Source organism: Trachurus trachurus, assembly GCF_905171665.1.
Source record: "Trachurus trachurus genome assembly, chromosome: 6".
In the NCBI taxonomy this organism is placed as follows: domain Eukaryota; kingdom Metazoa; phylum Chordata; class Actinopteri; order Carangiformes; family Carangidae; genus Trachurus; species Trachurus trachurus.
In genome coordinates, this window is record NC_139897.1 from 18,795,091 (window position 1) to 18,813,676 (window position 18,586).

The 18,586-nt window shown below is 42.6% G+C and overlaps 1 protein-coding gene across 1 annotated transcript; it reads right to left on the minus strand.

Annotated features, from left to right (window-relative positions):
- Nucleotides 1-118: 118 nt before the first annotated feature.
- Nucleotides 119-10,905, minus strand: LOC310986743 (excitatory amino acid transporter 2-like; the record flags this gene model as incomplete). The annotated part of the gene is made up of 11 exons (XM_083972803.1): nt 119-190; nt 2,017-2,281; nt 2,414-2,548; nt 3,465-3,659; nt 3,790-4,023; nt 4,716-4,842; nt 5,326-5,473; nt 5,627-5,877; nt 6,223-6,375; nt 8,271-8,410; nt 10,868-10,905. 11 exons carry the CDS (start codon nt 10,903-10,905, stop codon nt 119-121), a joined length of 1,758 nt encoding a protein of 585 aa, XP_083828929.1.
- Between the last annotated feature and the right edge of the window lie 7,681 nt (nt 10,906-18,586).

Here is an 18,586-nt window from a genome sequence, read left to right on the forward strand (position 1 = left end):
TAACTATATAAAAAAAACAATTAGTAGTTCTGTTCATGTGACTTTTTTCATTCACTCTGTTTTATCACCAGGTAGGAAAGCTTGTGGAGCCCAGGAGCAGGGGATCTCTGTGCTGCCATTATTCATGTTTCCATGGTTCCTCCTCAACAAGCGTGCACTCCGCAGCAGAGCCGTTAGTGGCTGAGGTTACCTGCAAGCAGTTAGCAAGGAGATCTAAACAGTGGGTCTAAGGCACAGATAAAACAGCACAAACTTTTCTTTTTCATTTTATAAAACCTTGGATCAAAAAAAAAAGGGAAAAAAAAACTCCCACTTAGCTTTAGCCAATAAATCTGATTGGTCAGTCTGGCTTCTGCAGCTAATAAAGCATCCTATGCTATCCAAAAACAACTAAACCTATAAACGCTTTATCCTGTTTTTTGTTTTTTTGTTTTTTCAAAAAACCATTTGTTAAGGTAGCTGTTTTATATAGTACAGAACTGTAAACATATTGTTATTGTAAAGCCAGAAAACCATTTAAAACATTCTCCGCTGTACTTTTGGATGCTGCAGTGATGATATTTGGCAATAATAAAAACGCAGCGTCTTAGGTATCATAGCTAGTTTGATGATCATGCTGATGGCAGTCCTAAGAGCAGAGTTTCTTTTACTGACCTGCAAACAGACCACACATTTATGATGACCATAGAAGACCAATAACAAAACATCAAAAAAAGAGAAAAAATAGAAACATGCACAAATGAATTAATTAAGATACAACATATAAAACAAGGTACAAATACTACAGAATGAATGCATTGTTATGTTGTTGTTACTTTGCAAGCAGTCTACAGCGATATGCATCTTTGAAAATGGAGTTAGAAATGTGAGTCAATCTATTTACAGGCAAACAAAGGAGAAAACAGAAAATAAAATAGTCATGGTGGATACTGGAAAAAGCAAGCCTTTGTATCACATTTATATGTAAATGTCTGTTAATAAATGGAGAGGAAGATATAACTTTTTCCTATGGACAGATTGCTTCTGTGACAGGTTGCCAGTGTTGCTAAGCAACACCTTTCACCCTTTAATAAATGAATAGGCTCATCAGTAGACCTTTTCCGCCAGGGCATTTGTGTGTGTGTGTGTCTGGGAACAGGCACTCTGTCTGAACCCCCATATATTATTCTAAAGGCTGGAATACATTCAAAGACGGGATTCAAAGTGCGTTATGTTTTACATTATGGGAGCTCGTTCACAGCTTTAGATTTCACAACACTGCTTTTGCAAAGAGCAGAAATAGATGGTGTCAAAATGAAAAAAACCTGACTGGGAATGAGTCACTGACAGCATGGTGGAAGTGCGTATGTGGAATATATGAACTGCTAATTAGCTGTAACACTTTCCCTCTCAGATTTTTAAAAGCTACAGCAACGGGTGACCTTGTTGGAAGTAAAGCTCTTTAACAATTAAAATCAGCCACATCCTTAAGATAAAGCACGATGATCTTTTCAGACATTGGGCCAAATAAAAGGTAAATGTAAAAAAAAAAGAAAAAAAAAGGGTCATAGAAAAGGTAAAATATTTTTAGAAAATGTATGTAGTGTGAACTTTTGAAAGAAAAGAAAGCTGCTAAATAATTCCTCAGGCTCATAATAAGGATTATGAGTTAGAGTCAATCCCCCAAAGGTTACAGTCATCAGATCAACTAACTGTAGAGGAGGAGCTGATTTTTCCTTCATTTGCATAAAGCACAAGTTGAATCACTTTTTGGTTTGTTCATTTCTATTTCCTTTTTGTTAAGAATTTGAAATTTTGGATGTTCATTTAACACAAAAGCTGCTATTCCAGAAGAATGAAACATATAAACACACATGCATCTGTTGTTCTCTCGCTTCAGAAAATAACAATGGGTCTATTTACATTATCATACGCTCATGCATTGGATAAAACAGAGGCAAGAAAGGGTGCAGGGCTAGCATGCAACAAAAGAGAGGGTTATATACAAGTCTCTATGTCCGTAAGCGTTAATTGTACCTTGCATTCATCTACTACGACAGAATTGTTAGCAGTAGTGGTAGCGGTTGTAGAAGCGGTGGCGGATAAGACGCACTGGTTGGAATTGTTTTCGTGGTGATTCTTCATGTCGTCATAATAAGATGGGGTCTTCGTCATCATTTCAATGTCGTCAGATTTAGCCGTATGCGCATCCAGCTCTTCCAGCTCTGCCTTGGACAAGTGGTACACGATGCCTGCACCGTAGGAGTCACCCACCACGTTCACTGAAGTCCTGAATCGATCCCTGAACAGAGAGAAACCAGGATAGTGGAAGATGGTTTGGTGTATTCCTTTAATGAAGGAAATACTAGGAAATGCAAAAAAAATACCTTAAGATGTAGAAATATAACATGCATATGTATTCCATCAAACTTACAGCAGCCAGTCAACAGCAACCAGCAGACTGATATCTTGGGTTGGCAAGCCTACAGCAGTCAGGATCAACAGCATAGTCACCAAGCCAGCACTGGGAATACTGGCTGCTCCAACGCTGGCCAGGGTGGCTGTCAGACTGGATGAAGACACAGCAAAGGAGCGCTTAGTCACAAACTTCAGAACCCCACTACAACCTGACCTCATCCTCCACAATATCTACTCTAAACCCTGCCTCGACTCCTTGGCTGCCAATGAAAGTGAAATGACTGCAGCACGCTGCCACAGATGAAGACACTCATTCTCTATGGTGCTTGTGTAAAGAGCAGCAGCTGAGGACCACTGGAGTGGGTTCTCTATTGCACATGACGAGAGCTTTATATGCGAGATAGGATGTTTAAATCAATGGACTGATATGCCGCAAAAATGTCAGGCTGAAGGTCATCCATCCTCGACACGCTCTATTAACAAGGGAGTGTTTGGCAAAGTTAGTTACAGATACTCGAGAAACAGCAAGTGATTTGTATTTATCTTCCTACTTAGCGTGAGATATGGCCCTGGCACATGTTGCTTCCTCCTGGTGGTTTGTTTGCTCCCCTGTAAATTTCTTCTCTAAAGTTACAGCCACTTTGATCAAGTGAGGCTTTTCTGTTTGCTGTTAAATGTCTCTACACTCCTGCTGTGTTTGTCCTCATTTATTAAGAGCTAACTGTGTTTGCTGAACTGCATCCTCTGGGCTCCGTTTAAACCCTCTTGAAGTAGAGTGAGTTATGATTCCGACTCTGCTTATGACTATGAATAGCTTTTCTGACTTTTGTGTGCAGTCAAATCAATCTTTCTAGGGAAGACTGAGTCCATTTAAGAAGCCAAGTCAAAGAGGACTTGCTGAAATATCATATGAGGTCTCAGTGTTTCCCAGTGGTGATATAACATTTTTCACGAAAACCTAATGTTCACATTACATGGACAGGAAACAACACTAAATCTTAACCACTTAACACTGCAAATGGCATTGGCTGAAACACGTCAAGAACAAAAACAAACTTTCTGCTGACCTGACGGTGACAATCTGGCCTGGGTCAAGGTGGATACCGTTCATCTGGGCAATGAAGATGGCAGCCACAGCCTCATATAGAGCAGTGCCGTCCATGTTGATGGTGGCACCAACGGGGAGCACGAAACGAGTGACTCTTTTGTCAATACCCAGGTTTTCCTCCAGACAACGGAAGGTGACAGGCAGTGTACCAGCACTGAAGGGAAAAGCAGAAGGTGTACATCATTTTAACTCCATGAATATTTAAAAAGCATCCATCTATTCATCCATCCATCCATCCATCCATCCATCCATCCATCCATCCATCCATCCATCCAGAGGCTGACCTGGAGGCTGTCCCCAAGGCAGTGATCCAGGCCTGGAAGATACCCAGGAAAAAGGTGAAGGGGTTTTTCCTGACGATGACAAAGTAGATGCTGGGCAGGAAGATGGCTCCGTGGATGATGAGGCCAACAATGACAGTGATCATGTACATGCCCAGCTGCCTGGCTACCACCTCCAGATCCTTGATGGAAATGATCTTACCACAGATCAGACAGGCAATACCAAAGGGAGAATACCTGATGAGATGAAAAAGACATTCTCATGACTTACAGACTTATCAGACACATCCAACTTTAAATATTGGCATTGTTTTAAAGGTCCAGTGTGTAATATGGGGGTAAAACTGTGATATTGAGCATTCAGACTCTAGTTTACAGCGCTTACTCGCTTACTCGCACTCACCCCTCCCGTTGGCAAAGTGACGGTGGCCTCTGAGGACAAAAAAACGTGTTTACCTGGACTGGGACGGCTGGGAGTATTTCAGGAGCATGGAGCGATGAGGTGAAGATCTAAACCATTTTATGACATGTCTGTCGTTTCTTACTACCTCTTCTTTCCCTCCTCCTTCTTCTTTGTTGGTTTATTTATGAACGCGAAACTTGTGAAACGTGCTCTCTGGCTGGCTGGATTGTCCGTTCGGTCTGCCGTACAAACATGGCGGTGCAAGATGACGACACTCTCTAAAGCAAGACCTTAGATGTATAAACGAAGAATTATAAGGCTCCGAAAACCAAACAAATTTTATTTTATAACGATTATACACTTATACTAATATATTTTCGCCCATAAACCTTGCCAATTATTAAACACTGAACCTTTAAATGTTGCAATGACATGATACTTAACTTCAAATAAGCAGTTATTTCTGCCTCAGAAGAACAAAATGAATTGCCATTATGAGTCAATGAGATTCTTAAGTGATACTAACCACATGATCATGATGACAAGTTTCATCACAATCTCATTGAGGATGTTGAAGAATTCAAGCATGAGTCTGGCCTTCTCTCCCATCTTGCCCATGCAGATGCCAAATGCAATAAAGAAACCAATCAGACCTGTGACAAAAAAAAAAAAAACCCTCAACTTTAAATCCCAGTGTGGACAGGTGAAATGACTACTTCATGAAGCAACTGGCGTTAGGAGGTGAGATGTTTTACATTTGCAGACAAAAAACATCAGGCATTTCCAGATGTTTGCTGATGTCAAATTATGTAAATGTAGCGCTGAAAAATGAAGAGTAACAGTTGCTCTTTATTTTTAGCCATGTTGGCAGCATTGCTTTGATAATGGTGGTAGGAAGGCCACTACTTTGGTCCATACTGATAGCTCATAAATTATTGGATGAATTCCCATAAAATTGACATAAGATATTCACTATTATGTGCGTTAGCATGCTAAACGCTTACACAAAAATGGTGAACATGCTTAAAATGATACTTGTTTAGTATCAGTACATTAGCACTCTTTATGTGAGCATGTTAGCATGCTGTACAGCCCATCATACAGCCATTAACTTGGCTGTAGTTCAAGTCACCCACCCAGAACATTCATGCCACTTTTGAACTGCAGGGACTTTTTGACGATGAACTGAGGCTCCTTGGTGATGTTAGCCACCAGTCCCTCCATGGTGGTGGCATTGACGTCTTCATTGACAATCACCTCCACCTTCTTTGTGACTGTCTGGATCTGTGGTTACAAAGAACAATAAAGAAGTGTTGAGTTTGATGACTATGTTGATTTACTGACACTTACTGTAACTGTGGATAATTGACTTTGGAAATGTTCCACTTCACAGATTGAACTGTTATTGGCAACTTGAAACATTTTTACCGCCTTTACCTGTTGGAAACAAGCTTGCACAAGGTTCTCTGGGAACAGGTTCCTAATTAGATCAAAGAAGGCATCCAAGCTTGATACATCATCATTTTTCTCGCCCTGGCCCAGATTCTCCTTCAGTTTGGGGTTGCCAGGGTGGATGACTAACACCAGGATGACTCCCAGGATAGCAGCAATAATTGTGGTGGTCATGTAGTAGACCATAGCTCTGGTGCCCAGGCGACCACTGGATTTGGCGTCCAAACCAGCCAGACCTGCAGCCAAAATAAGCAAGATCGTGTTTACTTGGTAATTACATGGCCTTATTGAATGGAAATATTGACTCAATACTGTGGGGCATGAAAGCTGAATGCAAAGACCATTAGGGGATTGCATAATGGTGTTTGATCATGTGCATGATTCTGCGCCTGATGACTGAAATGAAATGTTGTCAATTACGAGTTCATAATCGGGATTACAGTGACAACAGGACTACTTTCCTTATAAAAATGCAATGAAAGTGAAAGTTGCAGATCAGGATTTAAACATTTGTTTGCCCTCAATAAAGTTTCCCCTAATCAGGTATTCTTGTAATAGTGTAATGCATTTGATATCAGCACCTGTGATTAAACTGGAGATGATGAGTGGCAGGATCAACATCTTCAGCATCCTCATCAGGATATCTCCAGGAAAAGCAATCACCATGACAATGTCTGGGTGGATTGGGGAGGCAACACGTAGCAACATCCCTGCTACAGCTCCCAGGATCACACCTGAAGTGCGAGGAGAAGTGTGTGAGTAACACCGCAAAAATCATATAATGGCAAAGCAGAAGACAATCTGGAACAAAATGAGATTGAGAAGGCAGAGCAAAAGGAGTCACATATTACGTTTGAATAAAACATTACAAGAGAGACATTACTGTGGGTGTATTGGCTGCTTCTGAGAGGATCTAAGATGTAATCTATTAAATGACAAACAAGCAACAGTTTTCTCTTTAAAGACGCCTTTATAAATTAGCCCTATCCTGTCAATTCACTAGTCTAGAGCCGTAGAGGAGGCTGTGCGCTGCATGCTCAGGGAGGACAGTGGGTTGAGGAGATAAAATGGAAACCTGGTAAGTGAGAGTAAATCTCATGGAGGATTAAGATTGGATCGCTTTGAAGCAGCAGGGAGGAGGCAGCATGTCAGATTCCCCGCTGAAGCATGTGTAATCTCTGCAAACCCAAAATGCTTTCAAGGATTTTTCTTTTCTTTTTTTTTACCATTTTGTGACAGGGAAGGTGAAAAAGACAACTACTAGCATTCAGTAAAGGAGGAAAGAAGAGGCTGTTGACCCTTATCTTAGACACTTTGTGCCTCACTGATATTTTGTGATGTCAAGTGGATGTTTTTTTTCTATCCATACCTATCATCTGTCCTCATTTCACTCACTAGAAGCCAGAAAATAGGAAGTCCAGCCCCTCTCTAACAAATCCACTGTTGACCTGCAACATATACAGTATGTGTCTTCCCACTAACAATTATTCTTCTGCGATGTGGCATTTCTGCGCAGAAAGTAAAGATGACCTCTGTATGCTCTAAGCCCCACCCCAACCCACTACCCACCCACCCTGCAGCCCTGCCTACCAGGCCCAGCAGTTGGCCTCTGTATTTGTCCGTTTCAGGCCAGACAAAACTCCAGCAACCCTCCCCTCACCCTCCACCCCCGGGGCTGCACTTCCTCTGCTACCACACCACTGCCAAAGATCACACAGCCCGAGACGTTGTTTAATAACACACACTGGAATCAAAAGCCCTCCAGAAAAAAAACAAAAAAAACAATTGTACACTGTCCTCTGTGCCTCAATCTATCCTCTCGTTTAGCAGCATCCTGTGGATTCTGGTTTTGGATGGCACTTGATTTCCTGTGCCTTCTCTTTACAAGTTCCCTTTCAGCCTCTTATCTGCCAAGTGACAGATGATCAATGATTATGCTGGCTCGCTTGCTTAGCAGGAGTCCTGCCAAGTGGGGTGAGATGTACACATTACCAATGCTCACACAAACACACATACAAGTAGGATACAGATAGGCAGACAGGCGCATGGCTAAAGGACACACACAGGAACACATAATGAACAATATGCATCCATATTTCTTGCAGGTTCATGGCCTCTGCTTATGAAACGGGAAGACTGGAAAGCGACCACACAGCTGTCAGAAACTACAAAGAATAAATGTATAGTATGTGCTGGATAAACTGATTAAATCTGACTGAAAGTCTATAACGATAAATTGCACCACTACTTTCATGCCCTTTCCTCTTTTCATTAAATCTCCCCCTGTGGTGCAGTGAGCCACCTCCATAATCACAATATTTTTCATGCACCACCAGAGGCTGTTTGGGTGTCCTGTCCATTGCCGCAGAGAGCTTTTGATAGCAACAGGTGGCACAGAGCTGGGGAAGGTCAGGACACCCAGTGATCTTACTGTCTGGTACACAGCGAGATGCACAGATGGCATCTCCTCCTCATATTACCAAGCAAGCTGCATCGTCGAGCTCTGAGTTTACAGAAGACTGAGCTCAGTGGTGGTGCCCATCTTTGGCATGTCTTGCTACATATCATGTCCTTAAGGGAAAAGAAAAGAAGAGAAAGAAAGACAAAGAACAGTGACGAAGCGACTTACCAAGGACGGTGAGCGTAAGAAGAAGGTTCTTAAACAGCTTGGAGCATATTTTGGCACATTTGGACTGAGGCCTGGCCTCAATGGGCTCCAGGTGACTCTCGTGCATCCTCACCTCCACTTGTTTAGGCATACTGTTGGCACTGTGGGAGAGAAAAAAATTTAAAAAATGGTCACTTACTGAATACAAAACTATCAAGCCAAACCCCTTCAGAAACACACTCTTGCTCATACATGTATAGCATTATAAATCAGTACACATCACATCTGTCACATGTGGATCGATTGATTGTGACAAAATAAAAGCCCTTAAAACTGATATCAGATTTTTCTTTAGCTCAAAATCAGACCTAAAAACAGGATCATTAAGGAAAATGTTAAGCACTCAAGTGTGTTGCTAAGCTGTCATTGCTCATCATGGTTACTATAGCATCCAACAGATGGAATCTGACGACAAGCTGCTGTCTGTAATGTATCTCTCCTCTGAAGCAATACTTCAGACATGAAGCATCTCATATGTTAAAAAATATAAAGTGCCAATGTGTGGATTGTATATAACATGGCTGACTGGAATAAATTACTAACAGATTTGGAAGCAGCATTTAAAAAACAAACAAAGTGCTGGAGAGAAAAAAACAACGCAAGTTAAATAATAAGTTGACAGTACAAAATGATTTATTTACTAAGAGAAGGGCCTGTTAAGACTTCTCTGTCATGGGTGTGATTCTGTTGTGAGCCTTTATTTAAAGAAAGAAAGAAAGAAAGAAAGAAAGAAAGAAAGAAAGAAAGAAAGAAAGAAAGAAAGAAAGAAAGAAAGAAAGAAAGAAAGAAAGAAAGAAAGAAAGAAAGAAAGAAAGAAGAGCTGTAGCTTTCTATTCATCATCTCAAGTTGCAGGAATAATCTATCAAATTGTCCTGTTGGGTTTGTTGTCTGTTTTGTTTGGGAGGAAATATGTGTCTCTATGTTTCTATTCACTCACCAAAAAACCCATGAAAATGTCTGCTGTGATGGACGACAAAGAAAAGCAAAGAAGAAATAATGTGACTCTGACCCTTTACCTAACCCCTGGGGTTCATGGCCTAGCACTCACAAACGGAAGCCTCAGTGGTGAAGTCAACTTTTTTTGTCCTCGGACCCTCCCCCAGCAGTCTACTATGAAGTCAGAGCACCTCATAGATATTAATCATACTGGCTGTCGTCCTTTTTTATTCCTTTCTTTTTTTTTCAAAGCTGAAACTTGATCAAAGGCAAGACAGGGAGCTCTGATCAATGGGCTCCATTTAGAGAACTTCCTTGTGACCAAAGGCTCTTTATGATGCTATTGTTGTTGTGTAAGTAGTCGCTAATAATTCCATGTGAGCACACACACACACACTCACACACATAGAGAGACTCACACACTTGCACTCGCACACACCACCCCCGGTTTTATGTATTGCTGGTTTGCAAGCTTGGCTATATAGGAAGACCACCTGGTCTGCTTCCAGGCACACAGATGGATCAGTCGTGTCTCATCTTATTAATTTCAAAGTGAAGTGTGAAACACAGAAAATGCATGGAAGCAGCAGGCAAACAAACAGTAACTACCACCACACTCTGCTTCTGTGTTATTTCATACCTCTGATAAAAGCTGAATAAATTAGTGAAAGCCTGGAAATAAAACACTGAGAAATGACCATGTAATCCCATTCCATAAGACTGATGACTGCTGTTAACTGAATTTCCCCCTTTTCTCTCCCTTTCATTATTTTTAGCATGAAGAGGAGTGAGAGAGACAGAGGAAGCAGATGCTCGACGTCACAGATGTCGGTTATTATTCTGTCATGATCCTCTCATTAGCACTTCTCTCGCCAAGTCAGAGACAGATGAGAGAGATTGTGCAACCTAGTGATGGATGAATATGAAAATGAACAGCAAAGAGTAACTAACTACATCAAAAAACTATCATTTCACACCAGCAGGAAAAAAAATGTTTTTTATATGTTAGACACTAATTTTAGAAGATGGAAAATCTTCCTCGCTATACGTAATTTCAACTATCATTAATATGACATGAGCTCAGATTTATTCTCTCTCTTAAGAATAACTCTGAGATATGAAACCTTTTTTTCAGTATCCATTCTAAAATTGATTTGAACTGCCTCTTTTAGAAACCGAACACAAAAAAGATGTCACTGGGATGTTAATTGCCACTCATAAAGTGAGTTTCTATGACTATAATTGGATTTGACAAAAAAGTCCAGTGGAACATCATAATTCAAAAGTCACGACAGACACACACATGCACACACATCCACACAAGCACACGTTCCTTCTTCCCAGTCTCTAATAGGATCATCTTATAAACCGGTTAATCTTGGCCAAGGGCTTAATCAGATTAATTGCATTACAGACCGTTAAACCATGAAGTATTAATGGGGGTCTTCATAAAAGCACACCTGATGTCAAACTGCTTGCTTGTACAGAGAAGTTCCCTCCTATTACTGCTGATGTATCACAACTTCTCACTTTGATGCAGATAACACAAGTGTTAATGAATCAATGCAAGAAAGATTAGTAAAAGGAAACTATGCCTATAAGTGTACAACAGATTACTTACTTCATTTCTGGTGGAGCAGAGGTAAGTGCTATATACATTGACCAGGATCAAGCCTCCAGTCTTTGGTGTTTAAGAGTGAATCAGCCCAAGAAACCGTTAGTAGGATCACGGCTGCTCCATCCAATAAAAATGAAGAAATAAAATGTGCCAGGTGTCAGCAGATAAGGTCCCAGGTACAAAACAGCAGGGCTCTGCTGACAGCTAGAAGCTCTTAGCTGTCCACCAGCTAGTCCAAAGCATCCAGAGAGGAGCGAGTCAAACACAGCCCTGACGACAAACCCATTCACAGCCACAGCAACCTGAATTGCCCCATCCTGATGTCTGCAACCCCCCCTCCCCACTCAGCCCACCCCGTGACTTCACTAGTATCACCACTACCCACACAAGCCAGCTACACACCAAGAAACATTCCCCCACAAACACAAATACCCCCACACACACACACACACAACAAACAAACCTATAGGGGAAAAAAAACTAAAAGAAAAAGTGTGTGTATGGAGGGGTGGGGGTCAATATCTAAGCTTAAGAGTCAAATCCCTCAGGGATCCTCCATTCCCTGGACACTGTAATCCCTCTAGGGATCACGCTCCCAGACTCATCCAGCTACATGGGACAGTGAGGTAAAGGCTGCTGGAGATGAGCATGATGATGCCCACTAATGGCACCATGTGGACAACAGTGCTTTGCAAGCAGCATCTTTTGCTGAGAGGGGAATGACAACAAAGGGAGTGGCGTTGGTAAGATTTAATGTACATAATGTTGCCATTTTAGGCCTTTGAGGTCATTGTAGTCATTGTGGCCGATGGCAGATGAGTGGTTAATGTGTACTCCTCTCTGTGGTTGATATGAAACAAATTATTATGTCAAACTTGAGCCATGCTGGTCCAACAGCTGTGTATTATTATAACAGCACTATATTACAGTATATTATGAACTGTCTGCAAAGGGGCATGTCACACAAGAGCCCTCATCAAAATTAATTAAGGTATAAAAGGTGCACAGCATGTAATGTGTCCCTTGGTGAAACCAATACATAATCATTAAAAAAAAGACAGAAACCGAGAGTATGGTTGGCACATTCAATTAGACCTCTTACATATAGATTTACATATCCCCACTATTCAACAGATCCAGTGCTCTGAGCTCCACAACACAAATGGCCAATGTGATTCATGTGAGGATGGTGTCACAGTGATTTCCCTCCAGTATCCCAGCAGCATGGGACTTCACATCGTATTGAGCAGTATCACATTATTCTAATTAGGGAAATGTGTTGGAAGGCTGTTTCCTCTTCAGACAAATGACCAACCGCACAACAAAAGCCAGAGGAATGCCATCTCTGTCGGGAAAGGTTGTGTCATGAGAAATCACTCATCCTAAATCCCTTGACATGTCATACTCATTCAAAGGACTCTCTCAGGGAAACGGGAGCATTTTCAGGATGAGAGTGAGGGACTAGGGGCAGAGAAGAAGGGGTTACAGGAGGAGGGGGTGTAAGAGGGACACTGGGGGAAAAGGGGGTACCGGGGTCACACCAGCACCTCTCAGCCAAAAGAGGGGCCTGTGAGGGGAAGGCTGAGGCAGCCATCCCTGCTCTTGGCTGGTACCATGTGAAGCTCTCTGCTTCCTCTCTCTTCCTTCTGAGAGGCTTTGTTTCACACGCAAACAGCAGCAGTGGCCCCAACTCGCCCGGCCAAGCGCTGCATCCAAACTGGCAGGGGCGGAAAAAAGGAGGGAGGGAGCACGAATGGAAGAGAGGGGGGGTATAAGGGTATAGCGAGAGAGGGGAAGGGTGGGGGCAGTGGGCATGTCCAGAATGCCAGCTCTTTCAGGCCACTGATGTCATGCCTGTGCCCACCGTGGGAGAGCAGCGGAGGGACCAAGGCGCCCCTTTCTCTTTCCCCCTCCAGAGTCTCTTTTTCCAGGATGAATGAATCTTTCAGAAGCGGCACCCATTGTGTCCCATAATCGACGGCGATTATCCCAATTTTATGCTGCCTTCCCAGTGCGAGGAGGTTCCCTGAGTGCTGGCATTGAGGGTCGCCGCGATGCAGCAAGGACCACAAGGGGTTGTCCTGGCAACACTCTGCAGCTTAGAGAGAAGGGGATGAAGGGGAGAGAGGAAGCTCAAAGCCACACACACACACTCGGCACACAAACACATCGCCTGCACACACACCATAAAGAGATGGGATGCAGCCTGAAAGATTTGCTGATAGTCAATTTATATGTTTTTTCAACTCTACAAAGAAAATTTATTTTTTAGACAAATAGAATCATTCAGACACTAATAAAAACTTCACAGGATGTTTTTTAAAAAGTGCCTCTTTGGTATCTGTGGTGCATAATTAATGAGCTGCTGTCAAACACCATTCAATGCCACTCATGAGCACAACATGAGTTTACATAATAATTAACAAGTTTGCATCAGAGACCGGTTGTGCGGTTATACTTGTCTAATTCAGGCTGTTGGGATCCATGTGATACAACGGAGGGAGATGTAAATGAGAATACCAGTTTCCCACTGGTTTCCCGTGGGGCCCGATGCCCGTTCTCATGACTGGACCATCACAATATACTGTGAGGTAAAGACAACTGGAGCTGGGCCAAGCTCCGGATATATCTGGCCCCTGTGGGCCTCACAGCCACTTGCCATGCAGTGGGAAGAAATAGGCTCACACATAGTAGCTGCCTAGGAGCTGTTGAAAAGCACCCCTCACTCCACCCTCCCTTACCCCACACCCAACCTCAAATGAAGCTCTCAGCAAACACTTCAGGTTGTGCTGTGCATAGGAAGTGGGAGATAAATTCCAGCATCGGAAGAAAGGGAAGCATTGTCACTCTGCATCTCTTGATTATAGATCCCTAGATGGCTGGTGGGAAGCATACATTCAGTGACAGATAGTGATCGAGAGAGATGTGTGGACTGTCATGCAACTCTGGTTTGTTCCATCAGCAGTGTAACCTATTGTTCTTCAGTAGCTCCAGAAAACGCACAAGGGCTCTAAAGAGCGCTGCTTGCTAAAAAAGAAATACCTCTTGTTAGTGGGGAAAAAGGAAAGGGAAAAAAACAAACTTTCCCACTGTCCCACTGGATGGAAGATGCCTCACAACTTTGCATTAATTCAACACCAAATTCCAAACCCGAGTCAACACTGTGCTTCCTCCTTTTTCCCATTTAATTGTCTCCCAACAACTGCCTGGATGGATATCTGATCTGATATCGAAAGCACACAACACCCCTTGACTGGACCTTGATGTTCCTTGGGCTGGTATATGTACAGTAAGTGTTGCAGAGCATCTATCTTCTAGATTAGGTTAATTCAAGAGAATGACTCCTGTAGGTGTGCCAAGTCACTCAGTAGTCCACTTGAAAGCCGTCTTGATCTGCTTCCAAGTGAACCCTGGAGTGAGAATACAGTCCCATCAAAGACTGGCAAGAAGCCAGTGGAGCAGAACAATGAATGATGCAAGGTTATGCTGATATTAACCTAAGTCAATTCCCATGCTACCACTCACTATTTCTAGATTGAATCAAGTCGATAATCAAAGACAGGAGAGCATATAATGGACCCTGAATGACATAAACTTCCGACACCAAACATGTACCTTTACAGTCCTACTTCACATCATCAAATGAGTGACACCACAATGCTTTACTCAGTGCTTGCGTAGGTCTATATTTGACTGGATAATGTCCACAGAATCTAACCATTTAGAGCCACTGGCAAGTCTACACAATACACAATTCAATATTGAAAGTAGAAGACACCATTTTTGTGTATAACTTACTATGTAAATTCTATATACATGTGTATCTACTTTACTAACCAGTTGGAAATGCTTGTGTCAGACATGGCTCAAGACAAGTCACAATTCAAGTGATCATAAAAGGCTACCTTAAGAGTTGTTTTGGAGTCTTATCTTGAAGGGTTAACCCTTCTAAGCAGATATGGGCTAACAGGGCATGCTTTCAGTACCACGGTCAGTGACACAGCCTCAGGCCTCAGCTCAGGTCAACCTAACTCTCCATAGTGCTGAAAGGACTGCATTTGCCCAGAACTGATCTTGAGTTTAGCATGGGCCATTTGGAGACACCACAAGTGTGTTGTCAAATGATTTGCATGGAATACTATTCTACAAACTGTGGACAGATGGAGATCGAGTTTTCACAGAAATTCTCTCTCACACACACACTGACCTCTGACAGTCAAACATCTTTGGCAGACTTTTGTCTCTTTTGTGTTTTTCAAGTACCAATCTCATTTTACAGTTACTTCCCATGCTGTGTAATTTTTTAAAATGCCTCCATGTATGTGGCAGTTGTGTCGCTACCCATTTTTTCCTGCTTTCAACACAGATTTAGACCATTTTTGTACCATTCTGTTTTACAGTCAGGCTGCATCAGCATCCTAGCAACGCATGATTGAACCATACGTGCCTGTCCCTCAGCATCCTCTAAGGTTTCCCTTTGTTTGGCACAACTCTTTGTGTCCATAATGAGGCAGTCATTAGAGAAAGCCTCTGGGAATCCTGAGGCCTTGTGTTGTAGTCTGCATAGGTCTCTCAGATGTGACCAGTCCCACTGTAATTATGTGCTAACTGCCCATTATGCTGGCGAGTGGTTGTCATAGGACTGAATTTGGTGATTCCCATCCATGTGGATAATATCTGCAGAGAGATGTAGTTTGATGACATCTAATCAAACTCCAACCCACTTCACAGCCACAGATACAGCTGGGCACTCGAATATAATCACATAATTGTCTCTTGCACTCCACCCTCACCTTTCAGGCTTTTCTACTCTATTTTTCTGTTACTTTCCCAGTGAACTATTCCCAGACCTAGGGGGACTGGGATGCTATTTTTCAGTCAGGTCCTTTAAATCTGCAACCAAAAGGATTTTGTTACTGCTCATCCACTCCCCACTATCCCCTGCCCCCCATCGTATGCCTATAAAGCTGCTCAGATGAAAGGTCAGCAGAGAAAAGAAGATCATCCATAGTCATGTGAGATTCCTCCGTACAACCTCCCGTACCAGACGAATGGTTACACACCTATTGCTCATCTTTCATCTCTCTCTTCCTATAGCTGCTACTGCGTTCATGCCGGCTGCATTTGAAGCAACGCTACAGTACTATCATTAGCAAAGGCGCATCTGTTTAACAGAGCTGGCTGTATAGCAGCATGCAGCTTTTGATGGCTTCAGTCCGATCCCCACAGGAACTCATTAAATCAGCCAGTAAGGCAGGACCACCCCACCCCCCTACTATAACTGCCGCTATGGTATACCCACTATATTGCTGAGAGGGGGATGACAGAAACAGGGAGAGGGAGAGGTGTAGAGTAGACAGGGAGAAGGGTGGGAGGGGTGAAACGGCAAGAATGCAAGATAAAGATAGATGTGTAACAATGTATGGGGGAAGGGCAAAGGAAATGAAAAGAGGGGGCTAGAAAAAAGAAGGTGTGGCCAGTGAAGGTAGGGATGGAGACAAAGGATTGGGATGGCAAACAGATGAGAAAATAAGGTGGAGAGAAAGGGTTGGACGAAGGTCAGATTAAAGTAATCAATTGAAGTGGAGAATGAGGTTGAGCATGCCTCTACATTAACAGTAATACCAAGGGCTTCTGTGTTATCAGGTTATATGTGGATACATGAAGAGCTGACATCTGTGTTGGGCAGCTGGCCCCGTGAAATGGGATTAGTGCATAAATCATGTTTCATACATCACTAGACTCACCTGCCACACTCTCAAATTTAAATATACGTAGACAATCAGCGCACTTAACTCTCACTGGAACCCCCACCCCCTGCCACAACCTCTCCCTCTTTTCGTTCACATTAGTGTGAGCGCAACACACATTCCAGACACGCGTACAAAATATTGCACTGTTGCCTGTGGTCATAAATCTCTGTTGGTCCGGTCCTGTGGTATCGGAGGCGGGGTGAGGAGGTTACAGTCTCACTCAAGATTTGCCAATAGGAGGACTAAGGAGGATGGATGTTCTCTCACTAATTAAACACTGAAGTCTGTAGGGACTGAGAACAGCCTGCAGCAGTAGCCATGCCCCGCTCTCCTCACACCACCCCGCAGTGTTGACAGAAAGGGCATTCCTGCACACACACACACACACACACACACACACACACACACACACACACACACACACACACAGCTCATTACATCAGCCAGCTAAGCCGGAGGACTGCACACACACGCACGGACGCACATGCATACACATTACTCACTAATTCCGAACGGCTGCAATTCAATATACATTTTTCATTGAGTGTATTATATCCTGTCCATCTCATGTGGTTAAAAATGTTTCAGTGGCACATTTACAGATATTTAAATATACTGTACTGTACGTGAAAGTGTAATGTAAACATATTTCATAATAACTAATGAGCTATATTCATTACAGTTCACCATAGACGAAAGTGCTAAAAATGCAGTAGGTTTACACTGTACTAACTGCTATTTATACAACCAGAAATTCCTAGAAATGCATGCAACTAATTTCATACAGTAATTCTTGAATCAAGGACTTTAGCAGCTATGGTTTCTACATATGGTGCCATATGGTATATACCAACTGTGTCATGCTATGCTTATTACTGTGAACACTAGCTGAAACATGTAGACACACACTCTATTGTGATTATGCATTCATACACATTCATTTATAATTTGATCCTGTTCCGACTTGTCTGTGTATCTGCACTAAGGAAAACAGTAACATCAAGGATGACCACAATACAGTGGGGAAGCATATCAGGGAAGCAGGAGAGTGTGACAGAGCTGTCAGTATCTCATTTTGTTTGAGTGTGTGTCTGTGTGTGTGTTCACTCCATCTCTCATCCTCATTACATGCACTCACTCACTCTCTCTCTCTCTCTCTCTCTCACACACTCTCTGTCTATCTTCTCTCTCTCTTTCTCTCCCTCGAAACGCATCATTGCTAGTACAACATTGTGTCATCTAAAAAACTGCCTTCAGCTGCTTAGTATGTCAGACAACACATTTTCGGCGGTAGCAGATGTGAAAAAGTATGAAAAATCAGACCTGGGTGTTGGCCCAGCTGTTTGAGAGCAGCCCACACAAGTTAGTTCAAATCAAACAAATTCAACGGTGCATGAAGTGAAAATATGACAAAGCAAACCTGCAGATAACAGTAAGTTGACCAAAGAAATCCATCTGTTATGTCTTTAAACAATTAACTTTTTGCCCTCTTAGAACTTGAGTCTGTGCGGTAAGCTGAAGTAAGACTTGAAGCATTTACACACTGTAAGCCTGCTTTCCTTTCAGGACCATTTCACAGACACTGTTCTTACGGAGCCACATGTACACAGTGATTTTTTCCATATCCCTGAAATGCTGTGAAAATAAGAGCTACCCATTTGTCTATTACTGAGTACTGCTATACGTGAAATCCCACATGGGGACCCCTGCTGTTCCTCAGTTCATTGTTTTTCTTTCCCTGTCATTATTCACTGCATACTTTGTGGAACTATGTAAATATTTCTTCAGTCGCACGCAGCACTGGAATGCCATTCAGAGCGAAAACACACCCGCTTGGGCTTTTTTATAGCTGCCTAATTATGACAGCCTGCCTATAGTCACAGTCAATCACTATCAGAGGCTGTAGGCAAACGTATTTTCCACATGTCTCCACAGTTTGATCCCAGTCGTGACCAAATCCCCAGAGCAC